The sequence below is a fragment of the Mercenaria mercenaria genome, chromosome 14 (assembly GCF_021730395.1).
Source record: "Mercenaria mercenaria strain notata chromosome 14, MADL_Memer_1, whole genome shotgun sequence".
In the NCBI taxonomy this organism is placed as follows: Eukaryota; Metazoa; Mollusca; class Bivalvia; order Venerida; family Veneridae; genus Mercenaria; species Mercenaria mercenaria.
In genome coordinates, this window is record NC_069374.1 from 20,402,269 (window position 1) to 20,423,407 (window position 21,139).

The 21,139-nt window shown below is 34.7% G+C and overlaps 1 protein-coding gene across 9 annotated transcripts in view; it reads right to left on the reverse strand.

The window, feature by feature from the left end:
* Positions 1 to 1,532: 1,532 nt before the first annotated feature.
* LOC123526518 (tyramine receptor Ser-2-like) overlaps positions 1,533 to 21,139 on the reverse strand; it is an 88,401-nt gene continuing 68,794 nt past the window's right edge. For 7 of the 9 annotated variants that reach the window (XM_045305708.2, XM_053523013.1, XM_045305704.2 and 4 more), the window contains exons 2-3: positions 4,771 to 5,001; positions 1,533 to 3,899 (exon numbers count right to left, since the gene is read on the reverse strand). In XM_045305708.2, the coding sequence (XP_045161643.2) occupies positions 2,791 to 3,899; positions 4,771 to 5,001 (1,340 nt within the window). In that variant the 3' untranslated portion in view covers positions 1,533 to 2,790. Of the gene's footprint in view, positions 3,900 to 4,770; positions 5,002 to 12,243; positions 12,918 to 18,276; positions 19,379 to 21,139 lie in introns of those variants that run through there. The other 2 variants (XM_045305699.2, XM_045305702.2) reach the window with 2 other exon arrangements.

Consider the following 21,139-nt stretch of genomic DNA (forward strand, 5'->3'; position numbering starts at 1 on the left):
AAGTTTCTGTTTAAGTACTAGTTATAAGCAGAAAGGAGTCAGTTTGATTGAATACCAAAATGTTTAATGAGGACCTTTTCCCAGCGCAAGTCTGTCAATAACCGATAGTGAATTTTCATGTCAAAAGAGATAGTGTTAAAGTTCTATTATTCTTCCGCCATTAGTCCCTTATGATTGAGTGTTAATTGTTGCTCATATATAAACGAACACGCAATACAATTATATAGTTGTTGCGTGCTATTATTGCTAAATTCTATTTTTATTATTCTTGTTCCTAGCGTTTACCGTGTTGCCTGGAAACAGCGTGATGGCAAAGATAAATTTGGAAGATTTGGATATTTATGGTGGTTTTATAACATACAGATATTGTACTGTCCAGTTTTTGTTCCCTCGGGACGCAGCATAGCATGACAACAACAACAATGATTTTATTATGACTATTTATATGATGAACAAATTTACGTGCACAATGCAGTCCTATTATACTACCTTTCTTTCAGAGTTAATGGCTTAATGTCATATTGAATATTATGCATTCGCCTAGGTTCAATGTGAACTGGCAATGTATTGATTGATCGACATTGCGCTAGAATTTGTGTAAGGCACATACATACCTGGCATGCATCTTCGTGCAAAACGTACATCGGTGGAGAATGTTGTATTGAAAATTTTAAGTAATAAGGGAACTCACATTTCTCATCAAAGTGAGAATCCAGTCAGAGAACGGTCAAGTTCATTTTGTCTAGAAGACAGCTAGTATCTTGTATCCCACTGAAAACAAAATGATAACTAGCTTCGCAAAATCTTCTTGCAAGTTGAAATATAATTGAGCCGTGCCATGAGAAAACCAACATAGTGGCTTTGCGACCAGCATGGATCCAGACCAGCCTGGGCATCCGCGTAGTCTGGTCAGGATCCATGCTGTTCGCTAACAGTATCTCTAATTCCAATAGACTTTGAAAGCGAACAGCATGGATCCTGACCAGACTGCGCGAATGCGCAGGCTGGTCTGGATCCATGCTGGTCGCAAAGCCACTATGTTGGTTTTCTCATGGCACGGCTCATATGGCTTTGGAAAATCGTACCTCGCTTGGGAAGTAGAAATATTATTTTAATTATTTATGTGAGGAATCCATCCAGCTGGCTTGCGGAAAATCTGGGGTTCTATCCAGGTGGCCTTCCCTGCCAAAAACAATGCTTGGACGGGTACCTTGAGCCTTCATCCAGCATCAAATGTTGGTAAAGTCACTATATAACTTAAAAATGTGTCTGTGTGACTCCAAACACAACAACTACACTGAGTTGCATTTTACTCAAGCTCTTACACGTATGCAAAGAGTATCTGTTGTGAGGTCCAATCTGAACACAATAGAACATAGCGCAGGTGGTGCATGAACAATTCTGAAAATGCCTGGACTGAGCTTTTGATCACACCGGATGCGCTTTTCGAACTTCAAGAAAACGCAGAAATAACATCTGATTATCGGTCGCTTGCTGAAATTGACCTTAAATAGTTAACAAATGAACAAAAAACTTGTAAATATTTATTCGTTTTTGCAAATATTGCATACAAGTCCAAAGCGTAAAAAATAAATAGGTTATTCATAAAAAATGTAATATAATATACTAATAACCATATGATTGAGCATTGTTGTGTTCTGAGATACTGCAAAACTTAGACCAATAGACAAAATTGCAAACAAGCAGTTTCACATTTTAAGCACTGTTTGATTCACCCGCTCAGCTCAATTGGTAGAACTCATAACTTCCAATCGAATGGTAATGTTCGATGATATATTATCTATGTAACTGGCTGAAATACGTTCATTCTTCCTCCTCTCATGTGAGGAAGTTACTTGCACGAGTCCAAGGACAATAGTTGATTTAACTACACTGTTGTATATTACTGAAATTTTGAAATCTGATTTCTGTTTAAAAGGGTCCTAAATTCAATAATTAAACATAATATTAAAAACCAGCGAATGTTATGTCGATAGTTCATTCGATTGCGTTATATATTTATTATTTTTATTTTGTAATACAGCCCTTTTTCTTTTTCATAATCTTATAAACGGATATACTCTCGCCAACTTTTGACTTTTCTGTTAGTACCTTTAAGACTAAATCATCTTTGTTTATTAAAATAGAAAAAGTGGACTCTCCACAGGTCGCTCAACACGACAAAATCGAAAATGTAGCAGACTCGGTTTGATTGAGCCTGTACGTGAACGGTAGTGGAAATGCATGCTACCGTCCACGCCCTCTAGCCCCGGGTTGAGCAGAACTCAACATTTACACATGCTACAAGTACAAAAATAATTTAGAGACATCCACAGACGTGTTCATACGGCGGTGCACATAGAACCTTCAATGATACACTTGCATGTAATTCCATGAAAAGCGGCGTATGGTCCCCAGTTAAAATAATGGGTTTGCCGTAAACGAGAATACAATGAGCAGAACTAAACAAACTGGAATTTAGAAAGGGGATCTGAGGTTATGGAGTTGAGAAATCAAAAGAATGATGACAACTGCAGTAACAAGTAGCTGAATAATTGTCCCTCATTACCCTGTTCTTTTTCAATATCAGGTTCACATATACCATCAATCACATTCAAACGCTTTGTTGCCAGTATGATAAACACGAGCATATGACTATTTCAATTCTGATCAACTGATTAAACCACAACTATTATCTGAAGATTGGTTCTTTAAATAGATATCTAAAGGATCGCTTGTACACAAGTGTGAAACTAGCCATTTGTACACAACGTATTTTCGATAGGATTTTTATGAATTGCTACTTAGATTGAACACATGTGTTTTCCAAAAGCAAAATAATCTTTTGAATCCAACCTTAAATCTTTGGTTCATTAATCCATACACAATAGGATTGCACCCGCTGTTTGCATAACCAATTAGTAACGTGAACATGTGGAATTCCCTGGGAACACTTCCATGAATGTATATAGATAATAACATACTTATACAATATGGTAACCAACATATCACAAACAAAACAACAACAATTATTAATGAAAATGCTAATCTTATTTCCTCTCGTCTCCTAATTCTTGTTGGAGATCTTAATTTCACACTTGTAGGTTTCTCTGTAACTGACATTTTGTCATTCCTTCTTACAGTATCTGTGCATGAATCCAAATTTACAGAGGGTTCTTTTGATATCTCTGAAACACTCCTTCTTTTCCATCGTGGATGCAACAAATTTGTGTCAATATTATTTTGCTTTTCTGTTGTGGGACTTTCCGGTCTGACTAAAGATTTCAATTTTTCTTTATTCTGATTTCCCTCTTCGAAAAGTTGATTTCGTCGTGGGCTTTGCCTACCTAGCTGGCTTATCAAAGCGGAATTGGATTCGTTGGAAGAGTCATCTGACAAACTGTCTTGCATTGGACGTTGTTTTAAATCTTTGTGTTTATGTTCATCATATTTATCGTCATACTTTGGTATTTGTAATTGAATATCAGCATGTGCATGATCTCTTTTGATATTTTCCTTGCTTTCTGTATTGTTATTGTTACCTAATTCTGTAACAGCGGTTGATGTACTTAAATCTGATTTTCTAGCGTCAGTCATATCATATTCTTTGTCCTCCTTTTTCGACTGGTATTCGTAAACACTGTTATTAGGAGAAGACATTGTAGCACGATATGTAGATCTAACTTTTCTTCTACTTTCTCTTACTGACCTAATAATGCAGATATTGCAAAAGGTCATGACACCGAACGGTATTCCGAAGCAGCAACCAATCATGAAATAGGCATACGACTCATAGTTAACCCAATCGGCGAAACAGAAGGAATGCGTAGGTGTGTACACATATTTTGACCAGCCAAGAAGAGGAGGCGATGACAAGAGAACAGCACAAGTAACGGTCGCTGAAAAGAGAAATCTATATTGTAATAAAACAATTATAAATCACATAACCCGAAAGACAAACATATTTGTTAAATCAGAAGTTGTGCATAATAAACAAATGGCATGCGTTATGCCTCGATGATGGCGGTCGTTATATATCATATGTATGAGCCCATGCGTAAAACATGTGAGAAATCGCACATAACAAAATGTTAGACATACAGTTTTGAATACCAGGTGTGTTCCATAACGGTTTAGTCTCCTCAATAAATTGTGTCATCACGCAATGATATTTATACATTACAACGTTTACATTTAATTGAAAACCCATTTTATTTCAGGAGATTTGCTTGTATCGCTGTTATAGTGACCTGTACACAGGACCCATTGAAATTGAGATTGAAAATTATACAACTTTATCCTTCAGACAAAACATGTAAACCACAAAATTATTACATTTGGCCTAATGGGTCGTGTAAAGGCTTATATTTCAATAAGTATATATAAAAAATGTTTCGTGTCTAAAGAGTCAGATGCATATAAAATATATTGCTAGGTTTATCTATCTAAAGAAACAGTAAGGTGCCGCCGTGGCCGAGTGGTTAAAGACATAGACTTCAATTCACCTGCCCCTCAACGATGTTGGTTCGAGTCTCGCTCTTGGCGTTGACTTCTTCATGTGAGGAAGCCTTCCAGAAGGTTGGTGGTTCTACCCAGGTGCCCGCTTGTAATGCAATAATTCAAGGAGAGGCACCTTGAGTCTTCCCCAACCATTAAAGCTGGAAGGTCGCCAAATGACCTATAATTGTGTTGGTGTGAAGCCAAACCCAACAAAATAAATAAATAATTAAAAGAAACAGTAAGATGACGCTCATCTGCATGTTGACTTACCAATTATCATTAAGATAGCATTTCTAGTTGTATAAATGTCTTTGAACTTTCCCGGACGACAAACCATGAAGAATCGATTTATTGAGATGTTGCATAGGGACAAGACGCTTGTAACCAAGGTGAGCATGTTAATGAAACCAACTGCTACGCACGCGGTGTTGGAGAGCATCCAGTAACCTTCGATGATTGTGAATACAGTCAACGGCATGTTCACAGTAGCGACCAAGAGATCTGAAAATAGTTTGAAAAATGATAAGATGTATGATATTGAAGGGAATGATCGTTCATTGTAATGTTATATATATAATTCTCTGTTAAAATTGTGCAAAACCTTTTTATGCAATAATAAAATAAACAGTACTATGTACTCCGCTTTCATTACAGGAGTCAGCACCGTGACTGACCAATTGTACAACCACATTACTGATATCAGCATGAAACTAGAGCTGCTTTCGAGAAAAGCAAATATCTCCCACAACAGCCTTATCATCTAAATAGTAGTATATTATGAATCAACCATGCACCAAGAGCACAACTGCCTAATCCTCTAACATAATTAAATCTTTGAGACATAAAGGATCCATATACTACTATTTACACTAATAGTATATAGTTCCTTTATGTGCCCAAGACCTAAGCGAGTTTGGTAATTCAAGGGCTATAATTCCAAAGTGCCTCAGCCGATTTGGCTAGTTATCGAATTTGGCCGAGGACTTACAGGAACACACATTTTGTTCAAGTTTAGTGAAGATCAGATGAGAAATAATCGACTTAGAATACGGACAAGATTTGTGATAGACAGTCAGACAGACAGACAGACACCCAGCCAGAAGTAAATCAATGTCTCCCGCGACACTCTGTAGTGGGAGACAAATTCTAAAAACGCTGTAATCGTCTCCTGCTTACGAACTATGATAAGTATACGACAGAAAAAGTCATGTAGCACAAACATGGATTCTTCAAACAATAGCATTATTTGTATTAATGTATACACTACTGCCGTAATCACAACAATACATAAACAAACTAAAGCATGCTATTCGATAATGTTAGGGAACAAACAAATGCACGGACATAGTGGGGTATCGCCTTGAAACGGTCAGAGGCAAAACATCATCAAGCCTCACTCTTGATCCCCACCGAACAATAACAAGTTCAGAGAAATCCTGCAGAAACAGTTAAAAGTGACTGTATGTGTACATGTACATTGTTGAAGATACGTCACTAAATAAATTAATGGTTTCAATACCTTTGTTAAATTGAATAAAAGCAAGCCTAAAGAACCATCATTTCTTTACATATTTCCTGTACTCAATGCCTTTGTATAAGACAGAGCTTCATGCGACACAGCATTAAGGGCACGTTCAAACAGCTCAAAGGAGGGCTGTCACAGAACTGCTCGGTATGGATGCTTTCATCCGTTCCGTCAGATACATTCACGTTCAACTAACTCTTTAACTTGTGGTTTGTCTCAAACCCTTTTTTAATATTCAACTCAAAATGAATTTATAAATTTTGTGTTTTGCATCGTTTTCAATAGTATTTCAGTTATGCAACGGGAGTGGGAAGGAGAGGGGCAGTTTTAAGCTAACTATTGTTCCTGGATCTCCGTACTTACTTTTTCAAACATATTCAGAAGAATAAGAAGCGAAGGACGAAATTACTTCAGAAACAATGTCTATAATCAAATCGTCGTAGAGAACATACGCTCCACTCGGGGACCGAACTCAGGACCCTGTGATCCTATACTCTACGTTGTTCCTACTAAGCGCAGCGGGTAGGGATTCATCTAAATGAAAAATATATTTGAGCCGCGCCATGAGAAAACCAGCATAGTGGGTTTGCGACCAGCATGGATCCAGACCAGGTCAGGTTCCATGCTGTTCGCTAACAGTTTCTCTAATTGCAATAGGATCTGAAAGCGAACTGCATGGATCCTGACCAGACTGCGCTGATGCACAGGCTGGTCTGGATCCATGCTTCTCGCAAACCCACTATGTTGTTTTCCACATGGCGCGGATCATATACAATACTTATATGAAAATCACCTATCTTGTTCCATTGTTTTATATAATATAATAACGTTATAATACTATGTACAGAATGGCAAATAAAAATAAAAATGCGAAGGTATCCGTAAACTTTGTAGTATATAGGTGTTGTTTGTGAGAAGTATGCACCATTCGAGCAAAATACGGAAATTCTGTCTGTAAAGCAATGTAATGCTTCATCAAATTACAAACAGTACTTCCAACAGCTTAAATCAGAGGGATATGTGATCTGTAAACGTGAATATACTAATAAAATATTCACTGTATCAAAACAGAGCATCTTGTGATTAGTATATCAAATTGCACGATCCTCATTCTGTCGAGAACAAAACAAGTTCAAGTTAAACGCATGTAAAAGAGAAACACTGCTTTCATAGTTAACTAGATCTAGTTTAGTATCTAAGCACACTAGTTTTTATATTTTTGTTTGCCGTGTCATAGCAGAAATTTATTCATTTCACTTGTCTATCGTGATTTCTAGATGTGAAGTCTTGTTTTCATCAAAGTGGTCTGTGTAAGCCGCACAAAGTATCATATAAATAAGCAGTATACACTGAATAATGTTTTCATAGCATTTCTGTTTTGGTGATAAATAAAAGTACAAGAACACTTTTATGAAAAAGCAGATAACGTTTGCAAACTTGTTTCTGTAAACGATACATAAAACAACGAAATGGGTATTTAATTTCAACAGTGTATACAATTGACTGTACGTCACACAAACTGAGCGTTTGTAGTCATAACGCACCCTTTATGAGTATTTTTATATTTTATGGACCTGTATTATCTGACTTCTGAAAGGAATCCATTATACCATTTAAGTTTACGACCTAAAACTTGTGATATGTGTGGTATATATTTTATATATTATTAATTTCTACGATGACTCGCAGTTTTTGCACTGTGGGATTTTTCCGTCTGTCGTTTATATTTGAGCCGTACCATGAGAAAACCAACATAGTGCATTTGCGACAAGCATGGACCCAGACCAGCCAGTGTATCCGCGCAGTCTGGTCAGGATCCATGCTGTTCGCTAACGGTTTCGATAATTGCAATTTGCTTTGAAAGCGAAAATCCTGACCAGACTGTGTTGATGCGCTGGTTGGTCTGGATCCATGCTGGTCGCAAATACACTATGTTGATTTTCTCATGGCGCGGCGCATGCAATGGTTGCATGTTGCCAGTGCGTGTTCATACATTATCAGTTTGAGTTGCCGAGTGAACAAAGACCCATCTGGTTAGCATGTTCAGAAAAAAATAAATCCTTATAGTGAACAATCTGTTTAGGATAGACAGTTCGGATCGTGTAAACTTCTTAAAACTGGAGTTAAACACAACAATGTAATAATTGATTCGTTACGATGGCAGCCTTCTCCCGAGCCTTTTCATGGGGTGAACCTCTCACGCACCTAACACCGGCTGGAAAAGAAATTTCCGTATATAAATGGACTGTATGATCCTTATGGATCAGACATATAATAACATATTTTTTTTTATCAAATTGACTGGCTGCCATTACGTAAAGGCTTATACATGTACGTATTGTTCTCAAAGTAAAAGGACAAACATTTTTGAATATTTACATTTCCATTTTTAGACATTTTCACACGGGTAAACAACTAGAGCTTGTAAACTAAACAGTGTTCACATATTTATGAATTCAAGGTTGAAATGTTCTTACATATGCATATAACTATAACTGCAGTATCCTAATGTATGAAGTACGTCTTAGATATTGTAAAAGTGGTACGACAGTCTTGGTCATGTGAGCTGCCTTAATTGAAGACTTGTTTAAAACCTCTAACGTCTTTAGTTGATGTCGTGATCTGTTTTCTGAACGACGTTTTGGTTGAATACATCCATAATCGCATATTAAACGGTTACAGAATATATTTTTCACTGTTACAGTGAAATATCTTTTACCAAATGAGAACAAGAAAGAATAGGTTGACAAGTGAAAATGTTACATGTTATTTTCTGCATAGCACAACACACGCAAAACTTACTGACGTTTGACCCCATAGTGTGACAATGACCCTAAAAGCTATGGTACTGGGTGTGTCTGATTATGGGGAATGTTTGAAAATCACTGTGCAAAGTAATAGTAAAATCATTTCATAGATGACAAAGTTACAGGCCAGACAGGAAATCAGGACAAACGAACGGACATACAGACGGACGGACGGATGCTGCAGTTATTATATTCCACCCAGCCTATCGATTATTGGCCGGAGGAATATTCTTCGATATGAAAGATGGGGGCATAACAAGATGTTTCAGATGTTTTGCTAGACAGGCATTTTTTAAATTAATTTTATATTTATCTGTACGGATACACAGGAAATATCTCGCACATACATATTTTAGCTAGCTAACGGATTGATCTTCCACGTCAACGTGAGAAAATATTATGTTTATATAAAATAAGGCGAAGCCGACCAACCGTTTTGTAATCACAAAAGATGTTTTGAGGTAAAATAATCAAACTTTATGAAACTTAACCTACTGCTATTTTCTCACGATTTGAACATCTCCTCTCTTAAATATAAAATTATTTAGCGATTTAAATTTTTGACCATTTATATCATAAAATCAGTAAAATATAGCTTATTTAAACAATATTGTCATTCTTTGTTTTTTTTTTGTTTTAGAAAACTTGCACTTAATTAAAATTCTAACACGACCAGCGAATAACCTACATACATGCAGAGCAAATCCCTTATTCTGCAATAAACCGCTCGCGTTCAATGACGTCATCCGATCCAGGTGCGTACCACGGTCATAAAAGTAGTTACCATTTCTTCTAACACTGTTGATACTAGTATGTCGTGTAAGAATCGAAATTACAAGTTCATTAGTGTGATTTATCGTAGAATAACCCAAGTGTTTCGTTCTTATGCGAAATAATATATCACTAAGGCCTACGGCCTTCGTGATATATTCTTACGCATAACTTAAGAACTCAGAACACGGGTATTATTCTACGAAAAACCACGCCTGGGAACTTATTATTTCTTAAATATAATTCTAAGGTTATCCTCTAACTAATATCTATTGACAAATAGCTACATCATCTACAGATAGGTAGATTCATGTTTGGGGTACTTCACAATTCCCGTCACATGCATCCTTCAAATAAATTCTGGCTACTAACTTATTAGACACAAAGCACATAATCATGTCTAGATATTTGACTCCATTCGTCATATTCTTTATTTCATGCGTATTTAACAATTTTCCTATTTCTGTAACCCTTTTTTCTGCTAGTCTTCAAACATGCCTACTGATGTCTATTATTGATGAATCATGACTTCACGTTTCGTTAATCGTAACTATCACTTGTTTATTATCTACTCGTCATATTATTCTTTAAAGTGATGTAAAATTAAATCCAACGTAAAAATCGATATGTATGTATACGCTAAAATAGCGGTGTACAACCCAACAAGTAAAAAATAATATGTGATTTTAATATAAATCTTATCTTTAAAGAAACGAGGCGTTGTTAGATTTGTAGAAATGTATTAGTTTGAGACAATAGTAAAACGATTTTAGTTTATCAACAATGCAACATCCTCTTAATGTCAGAAAGTTGACATTTCTATTTATCTCTATTTTATTACTTTTAAGTCCATTTGAGAAATAAGCTACATTTCCCTGACTGAATGCGCAGGAAAACTCCTTTATTGGGTAATAGCTATATTAATTAGAAAGAGAGATACTTTTATAAATCGGGAAATTCTACTTAAAGGTCCAATACTAAGGAAAGTGAACATTTTAATTTCTTTTAAAAAGCACAGAAACTATTTCATTTTATTGGAAAATGAAAGTTGGTATGTAGAAATTCGAAATAAATCGCAGTATATGTACAATTATTTTTCTATGAAGTATGAAGAAAGTTAAAAAGACCTGGGGGGTCATTCTGTCGATTCATTGAAATTTCAACATAATACACATACATTTCTTTGAGTTCCAAAGACCTTCTGTAAATTTTGGCCTGCCAATCTTCATTATTTAGTGTCTTGCAGAAGTCTATGCACTGGCTATGAAAAAAATTGCCAACTCACTTTCCCTTAGTAATGGACCTTTAATCTAATCCCCAAGTGTCGTCAAGGCGCGCTTAATCAGTACGGCCACTGGCACTTTTTTTTAAACCGCTTCAACCGCTGATAAATTGCTTTGATATAATTACTCTGATTACTGTCCGTGTCATAAACGTATTATTGATACAAATAGTTTTTTGTGTCGACACGACGCGCAGTACGGCTACGAGCAGTTAAAAAAAAAAATAAAAAAATAAATATATAAAAAATAAATAAAAAAAAAAACGCTTCAACGGATGATAAATTGCTAAGATATAATTACTTTATCTAATAACTGTCAGTATCATAAACGTATCTTTGACACAAATGGTTTTCTGTCACAATTTAGTATTTTAACAATGCGATACTTTACTTTCGCATGTTAAAAGAACATTTCTGTCCAGCATTCGCTAAATTCCCCGTATCAAATTTTGTTTTATATTCTAATTGTAGTTTTAGTTGGGTTTTTTTTTTTGTATTCTTACCATAATTTTGGTAATTAGTATTTTAACATTTTGATCTGAAGCAATTTCAGCCTACTGGTGAATTGCAACTGAAGTCAAAGAAATAAAAATACCGCCTCTACAAAAGCTTCTATTGTCCATTTAAAATCGTGTTAACATCAACATGCTCCCTTTTCTTATGTCTTATTACATATTCAATTGCACCATTCCAAATGTAGTTAAATTAACTATATTCATCCATCTTCAGTGCAAATGTTAACTAAATATTTCCGTGTTTGTATCTCACGAGATAGAAAAAAATGTTGACGAGCTAGAACACTATTTGCCTGCTTTACACCGGTTTATATCTCTCTAACCCAAAGACATTTTATTTAAGGTAATGCACACGTGACGAAACTCGGCAATTTCCGTATGATTATTTCCTTCATTATGTAATTCGGCATTCTTCGGGCATAAATTCAGCTGAACGCGCACGAGACTTGCCTTAAAAACTGAGGAGAGCCGAAATCGCATGCGGAAATTACGTAATTGGCGGTCCACTACCTAAATTAAGGCGGTTAGTATTCCTTGATTATGTTTCATTATAACTGAGCTGTGCCATGAGAAAACCAACATAGTGGCTTTGCGACCACCATGGATCCAGACCAGCCTGGCATCCGCACAGGAACCATGCTGTTCACTAACGGTTTCTCTCATTGCCACAGGCTTCGAAAGCGAACAGCATGGATCCTGACCAGACTGCGCGGATGCGCAGGCTGGTCTGGATCAATGTGGGCCGCAAAGCCACTATGTTTTTTTTCTCATGGTGCGGCTCATATTATAACGAAAACGTCCTAGACACAAAAACATTTTTTCATACAAACAAAAAAATATTACCTGCGACAGAGAGACCGAGGATGAACATATTGGTGACTGTCCTCAAGGCTCGAGACCTTAGCACCACTATCCAAAGTGACACATTGCCAACAACACTTAATGTGATGATAAACGACAACACTAAAGTCTCAACAACTTTTGTTCCTGTCGAAATTCTACCGTTGGTGTCGTTCGCAACGTCAGATGTCGTCGTCATTTATATAATTAGAAGAACGTGTTCTGATCTGATACCAACTCTTCGGACATCCAAATGATTATTAAACTCTGTTTAAAGCGATAGTTTATGTATAGATATATTCAGTGTGTCTAGAATTACAGTAATAAAACGGTTAGCCCTGATAATCCATTTTGTTTTATTAATTTGTCATTTGTAGAGATGCTCATTGATCAGATCTATTTTATCACACACTAGTAAATTACATTCCTTACTTACAAGAATCAAATGCTCAGTAACTTAGTATTTTTCACGTGCATATTGCCACTTCATTAGTCCCATGCCATTAACGTGCATAAATACTACATATTACAACATCTTCCAGACGTAACTTTATCATTAATGTTTTTATATACCTGATACTCCGTATCACACCTAAATATCCTTTATAATTCACGGCTGCAAAATAAAGACCTTGTAAAAAATATTTCAAATATATCAAATAACCACAGCAATATATTCTAATTTACTGGTTTTTCTCGATATACAAGTTGACTGCGAACTCAACAGCGCATAAAATGATCAGATAAAAACTGACTACCTCGACACTATCTGTCACTATTATACAAATCTTTCGGTAGCTTAGTTCATCCTATTTTACGCAAGAAATAACAGTAAATGTTCACTATCCCCCAGCCGCTTGATCTTTAAAGCTTCAGTGTCGTATCTATTTACTTCTTTACTTCAAATTCGCGAAGCTGCGCTGAGTTAATGTTGATATTGGCTTTGAATGTTGTATATCATAGCAAACTTCATTTGAACGCTCTGTCATTCATCGGTTTTACTTCAACCATTTAACGAATCCCCTAATTCTAAAATTGTATTTGCATTAAATACGGACACAGTTGGAGTTTACCGCATTTTACATTATCATTTGTCTTCCTTTGCATTTAGATTGTTTGTAATATATTTGAGCCGTGCCATGAGAAAACCAACATAGTGGGTTTGCGACCAGCATGGATCCAGTCCAGCCTGCGCATTCGCGCAGTCTGGTCAGGATCCATGCTGTTCGCTTACAGTTTCTCTAATTCCAATAGGCTTTGAAAGCGAACTGCATGGATCCTGACCAGTCTGCGCGGAATCCATGCTGGTCGCAAACCCACTATGTTGGTTTTCTCATGGCACGGCTCATTTGTTTTTAAGTTAGCAAACATCTTCAGTCATGTGTTGTTTTCTAAATTAATACAAATATAACGAACTTTCCGCATATATATCATTTTTGTTTCGGTTTATTATATACGAGATTGATTAACGTTGTTCAAAACAGTCATATATCTTCATTAATCTCGAAAAGTGTATACTATAGACCCAAATAATATGAACAATTACTTCATATACAACATTAAATCTTCATTATCTGTAACCTTCATTCAGCCAGCAAAATAGACACGATCAATTGATGTGAAACGACTGAGCTACACAAATTAATGATTATCTTGATCTAATTAGTTGAGGTTACACTAACTCCCATTTCCTTTAGAGAATAATTTCAAATGCATACCTGTCTTTATTTCTATTCTACGATCCTTTAAAGCCAAATTTGCTCAGGACTAGTGAGCATAATACTTATGCATGTGGACTAATACAGACGATGTTTTTGTAAATGAAACAAATGTTCTTTGAAAAGGTCTTCATCTCAATTCAGCAATATTTGACATAGATTATCGAACATGAAACTGCATGGTTTAATATTAAATAATACTGAAACTAACACAAACATTGCCATCCAGAGGGTTCGAGATTTCAAATTTTCTAAAAGAATATTAAATGTTAAAAAGTGAGCATACTTAAAAATGCAGAATAGTTTAGATTCTGGAATTTCGGTATGCTACGTAAAATGTGTGGTGACCATACTGTTTCTGAAGTATTTTCAGAGATAGTGATGCTATGTTTATTCAAAATATGAATTATAACTAGATGCCGGGCAACATGTCTGACCCATAACTGTGACCTTGACCTTTGAAATAAAGTCCGTCTGATTGAGTTAAACATTCATGCCAAATATAATCAAGATTTCTCATGCATGTCAAAGTAATGGGCCGGACATGACATTTGAGCTCCAACTGTGACCTTGACTTTTGAGATAAGAACCTGGGATTTGCGCATGACTTTCACTGAGGTTAGCATTCATGTCAAATATAAACAATATTGCTCCATGCATGTCAAAGTTATGGTCCGGACAAACAAATCCGGACGGACGGATGCAAGCGTGCACGCATGTACGCACGCACGCACATATACAGAAAAGCCATTTTCGCTTCCGCAAGCGGGCTCGACAAAAACTGAAGGGAAAATGTCCAAAATTATTTCACCACAGTACGAGGTAACATAGAATAAATCTGAGCAATAAATTGTTGAATATATTTTAAAATATGACGTTTAAGGCACTCACTTAACGCACACTGTCAGTAAACATCAAGAGTAATATTGTATACTTATTTCTATAGAAACGATACATTTAAAAGGAAAAGGGGTATTTTATTGAAAACTATTTGTGTATTCAACTGGCTATAAATCCCAAAATTGAGCATTTATAGTTATAACGCATCCGTTTGAAGGTATCTTTTAATGTATCCTGTACTGTCTAACTTCTGAAAGGAATCCATTATATTACTTTCATTATTTTACTTTTAGTTAACGACCTTGTAAAAAAGAAAATGTTAGGTATTTAAAATGTATATATATTGACGATGACTCAAACGCATGCCTGTATATACGTTTTGATTTGCTATGTGAAAATACAATATCTGATGAAAATTGTCAACTTTTTACATTAACAGTATGTTATTACTAAGATTATACCGATTTATCTATTTATTGAAATACTTTTAAATACGTATTTGGCGATTTAACCTGCATATGACCGCTTTTAGAAACTCCTCTTAAAAGGAAAATGTAGATAGAATTAGTAAAAAACGGAGCTTAAAATAATATTGCCAGTGTAGGGTATTTATTTAAAAAAGAAAAGAAAACAATCAATACATTCTGTAGTTTCTTTTTGATTGGAGTTTATAAATTAATAATACAGTTCTAGCTACTATATGTGGTTCGAGTTCAAAATTCCGACATTTTTGTTCGATGTCCGTCTTCATTGTCAAGCACGTATGTCTGAATATTTGATTAAATCACTTATTGCAATCAACAAAAATCGGTCTAACCAGTGCACTGGTGATAAATATGTACCCATGACCCCAATAACATAACAAAACTCGCTGAAAAGGATCAGGGACCTGTAATGCTCGCACTAGTATAATAATGGGGTTGCCAACTCGAAGTCCGTGCACACACGTAATAAATAATCGTTTATTGCGCTTCATTCCCCGTGTTAAGTAATTTTGTCAACAATTCTGTTACAGTACTTTGTATGTTTGTTGGAACGTGGCTAACACTAAAAAATATATGCGTATTTGTAAGATCCTAAAACACTGAAAATAAATACCAGCTATAACATTGTGTTAGGATTTGTATTAAGTGTATCTTGACAATTAAATATGACCTTGTGTTTTATTACATTGTTGCAATACTGCAATTCTATTATACTGCCCATGCTGCAATACTGCAATCCTACTGCATTGTCCATGTTGTAATACTGCAATTTCATTGCATTGCTCATGTTGCATGCAATACTGCAATTCTATTACATTGTTCATGTGGCAATACTGCAATTTTATTACATTGTTCATGTTGCAATACTGCAATTCTTTTACATTGTTCATGTTGCAATACTGCAATTTTATTACACTGTTCATGTTGCACTACTGCACTTCTATTATATTGCTCATGTTGCAATTTTATTACACTGTTCATGTCGCAATACTGTTCATACAGATTAACTTTTATAGTCTGAATTTCAAAACACGAGAAAGAAAAAGGACAAATCCAGAATTTGTTTTATTAAGTATCAGAAACAAAGTTTAGTATGTTATTTAAAAGAAGTAGTTTTTATTTGATTTTGTCAAAATTTTTACACTTTCATAGGCGTTTCTTTTTTGGCTTTATGAAAGTGTGTAGCAGTATGAACATGGTCTTCCTTAAGTTTGACTTTAAATATTAATTTACCTAATTATGAATAGACTGTAAATTAAGGTCCCTCATACATCAAAAGAAAAACTTCAGCATATTTATGCTGTTGCAAACCATATAATGTAGATACGATTTTTATAAACTTATACACTGTATATGATATGTTAATTTCACACATTATGCAGATATATCAAGTTGTGAAAAGCGTACATTACCATAACATTGAAAGTGTAAATGAAGCATCAAAATTATCACTACATCAAAACTGCGCCGCGACTTATTTAACAAATAATCAAGGCCTTCGAATGGTTTGTCGTCCGAGTTCAGATGCTCAGGATTTGAACCAAGAAGGCGTTAGCTCCAGTGGTTTAAAATCCAAACATCTGAACGGTAAATTGAACGACAAACAACAAGAAGGCATTGATTATTTTCATTCTTACATATTCATTGAAATATTTTAATAAAAATTATGCTGGACTTCATTTATCCGAGCAGTACTGAACCGGCCTCATGCTGCGATTTGACATCATAATTGACGTCATAATGTTCTCTCACCAATCCATGCATCGCAGAAGCTTGAACTCCTTTGTTTAACTGGCCATGTTAGAATGTATGTTATATTTTATTATCTCTGTCTCGACACCCGGAATGAATGATTTTGGCTCAAGTAGTGCAACGCCACTGTTGCAGAGCGCTTCTTTTAAGTCCCGGGAAGTGGTAGCTTGGAGCCATTAGCAAGAAGACAACTTTGGTATCGAGTTTCTTAATTTGCATATTTGATGATCAGCGAATTTACGTAGTTCGGCAAGCAAAGTAATCTGTTAAAATTACTAAGACAGATTGCGTTAGATATTTTTTATTCATATGACAAAATTAGCATAATATGTTTATTTCGATTGAAGTAATTCATTTTATTCATCATTAAGTTAATCACTTCGTTCTATACCAAAAACGTTTGTTTAGGATGAAAAGAAAAAACGTACTTGACCGACAACTAAACGTCGCCGAGTGTCAGTAAGTGACGAAATGTGTAGGAAAACCCGTTACAGTTAACAGCTTTATTAATCAAGCCATAACAGATATATTTGTTTTTACGTTTAATGATAATCTCTTGATAAACACGTAATTAAACATAGGTCTGTTTTATGTTATTCAAACAATAACCTTGATCACTAGGACGTTGTTGACTGAATTTATTACATAACTTGCAATTTCCGTGTTGCAGTTAATAAGTATCATAAAAATTGAAATTTACCTTAACTTTAGAATTATGGCCTTTATTTCTTTCATTAAAACACCTGTAAATAACTCCTTTACGAGCTTGATGGATGGTCTTGTTTTCTGTAATAAACATTTTTTTTTATAAGTTTGGGTTGACTAAAGGTGAAATACAGCTGGTCGAAAATAGGAAAACCTTGTCCCCATGTACATAAAAAAGTACATAATCGTCAATAAGTGCGTTGACAATTTCATTAACATCACTATAATCCATTTATAGGTATCTTATTACATGTATTCAGTCTCGTTTAAAACTGAAACAATATGCATTGTATGTAATTATCCGCATAATTAATTTTAAACTAAATTTCTGTGTTTCCGTTACTTCAGATTAAACATAATTATATTGACGAGCTGGAATAATATCTGGCTTGTTTAAATACCTATATGGAAATTTCTCTGACGGTATTTTCATAAGTAAGGAAGTAAGAATTCATGTATTCTGTTTGAGTAGTTTGAATTGCAAATATGACTGAACTGTCTAAGCCGGTAAAAAAAAAATAACATGGAAATATTACCTGCTGCCGAGAGACCTAGGATGAACATATTGGTGACTGTCCTCAAGGACCGAGACCTTAACACCACAATCCAGAGTGAAGTATTACCGATAAGACTAAACACGATTATTATGCACAACACTAGAGCCTCAATTGCCTTTGATCCCGTAGATGAACTATTATCGGCGCCGTCGGGACCGTCTGAAATTGTCATCATTTTTCCTGTAACTTTAGGAATGTTGTGTGACACCCACTCGTCGAAAGGCCGAAATGATAATAAACTGTTAAGTATGATAGATTTACAAATAGATAAATACGGGTATGCAGCAATCCTATGTTGGTCATATAAACAATCTGCATTAATAATCCTTGCTTGGTTCATTGATTATCTGTTATAATGTCCATTGATTAAACATATTTTTACTCACGATGCTACCAAACAAGAGCGGTTATTGACATTTACGAACTATCACCTCCTAAATTGTATTTAACAACAACGTGCTTTGATCAACATCTTAACGTACATTAACTGCAAATATAACATGGTGCTGTATCAAAAAAGTAACACTATTAATTTCACGCCTTTATGTATACACATATTCATATTATAGATGTTTAGTTTAAGCTTTTATCCAAGCAGCGTATGAAACTGACTACATCGACACAATCTGACACTGTATACAAATCGTTCAGTCGTTAAATTCATTCCATTTTACGCAAGTGTACCGGAACGATTTTTTTTCTTTACATCAAATTTCTACTTTAATGTTTTATTGTCGTATACATTTACTATTAACATCTCCTATGTCAGTTGCAATGCAATACTGTTATTTCCACCGCGTTTATTTGAAATTTCGTTATTTTGTTCACCATAGCAGAATTATCATCAGTTAATCTGTTAATATTTAACGATTTAACAATTCGCTTAAGTCTAAAATAAACTATAACAGTTCAATTATGCGTTTGGCGCGTAACATAATATCCTTTCACTTTACTTTTACAACTTACTTAGAAATATGTGTTTTAATATATTCCTCCTTGAAGGCATATTAGATAGTTACTTCCTGATACAAAGATTTTCTTATAAACTTCATAAAGGATAAACATACGTATCAAACATCAACAACTTAAATGACAGGTTACGATGAACACTCTTAATATACCAACATCCATTTGAAAAACAGATAAAATGAGAGTTTTCCGTCGCATGAAAAGTACAACATACAGTAAAACTTATGTTTACTTTATTGTGTTGAACAGGAAGAAAACTTTTAACAAATTTTGTAACAGCCTAACACCGTCGTTACAAAAGAATCTTGTTCTGTTATCAGATAAACAGTCCGATATTAAGTGAAAAATCGACTTGAATTAAAGACGTTGTAAAATAGAAAAAAGATCTAACAGATATTTTTGTTTTGTTGATATATAACACTAGCTGAAAATTATCTCTCAAACGAGGCAAAAAAACCCAAACTTTTCCGCTGCTAAGTTTCGCATTATGGATTCTTTATTTTTTCACAAAAAAAATCATATTTCTAAAATATTCCTATTGTCATACATTGCAGAAGTTACTGCAACTAAGTGTTATATACCCTGCAACTCTTAAAACGAAGAAAAACAGCATTTCAGGATGAGATAGGCATATCACAGAACATTAAACGTATAGAAGCATGAGGGGAAATCTTTGACGATTCGTTGAATACGATGTTATTAAGTACATCAATTAAACCTGTTTGTTGTATATTTGCTGATCTTATGGTATCCTGTACATGCCTTATGTGACTTACAAGGTCATGTCGGGGTTACTGCACCTTATTATGTCCGTTGTCATGCCGTCATCCTATTGTGACGAAATTTGTTGTGTTTATAAAAACAACTCGTGTCATGTCGGATCAGGTTTATCAAATAAAAGTCTGTTAATTAAGAACCTATTAAGTACTATGTTTTGAAATGATATTGGACAAAACATTTGTAAAAATAATTTTAACGAAGAAGTTTATAATTATTTTGAGATTGCCTATGCTAAATACAGAATTTAATCCGCACTTATTAGTAATTTATGTATCCCTTTTCAAATTTATGTGACTTTTTAGGTAAGTACGAATATAAAACTTTTTTACCTTTTCACCACGAGCGATAACATTTCATGTAGTTTTTTAATATTTGCGACGACACTCACATATTAAACATTATAATTTACACGTTATAGTACGCAAATAAAATATATTAAAATATAAGTATTTACTAGTCTTAGAGGCAGTTCAGAAAAATAATTTCTAATATCGTAATTGCTGAAAGTTATACAATGCCCCGTTTACAAGCATAGTATTTTTAATTCATATTTGTATTTTTTGTAACATGTCAAAATCTAAGTATTTCTAGTTTTCGTACCAGTTACAAATTAGCTCACAGGTAAAGCGTACTGGTTATGTTCAACAGATATTTTGTTTTATTTTTACACCAAAAAAAAAATAGGTAGGTCAGGCTGTGATAGGTCTTTAAGATACAATAACGGTTCTGTTATATACTTAGTATTATGTAAGAAATAATAATGATAATTTTGATTTCAAAGGTAAAATGGTACATATTCAAACAGTGCTGTCGTTTGATAGACAGTTATAAACGGGGATTGGTGATTTCTTAGAGCGAATGTGCCGTTAGGAAATTACTTTCATGATTTGAATGGTGTAGATATGCTGTACTGTTTGCCGAGCGTTAACTTCGTATTCACGTGTTTTAGTGCAATTTAAGAGCTCATAGACAGAAAAGCACTCTTTTGCAACCTTTGTGTGCCTTTTTTGTCATTTGGAGGTGATGCCCCGAGAGAATTTCTGAAAAAAATCTCTTTACATCCAACAGATTGACAGGGTCTTCTACATGTAAT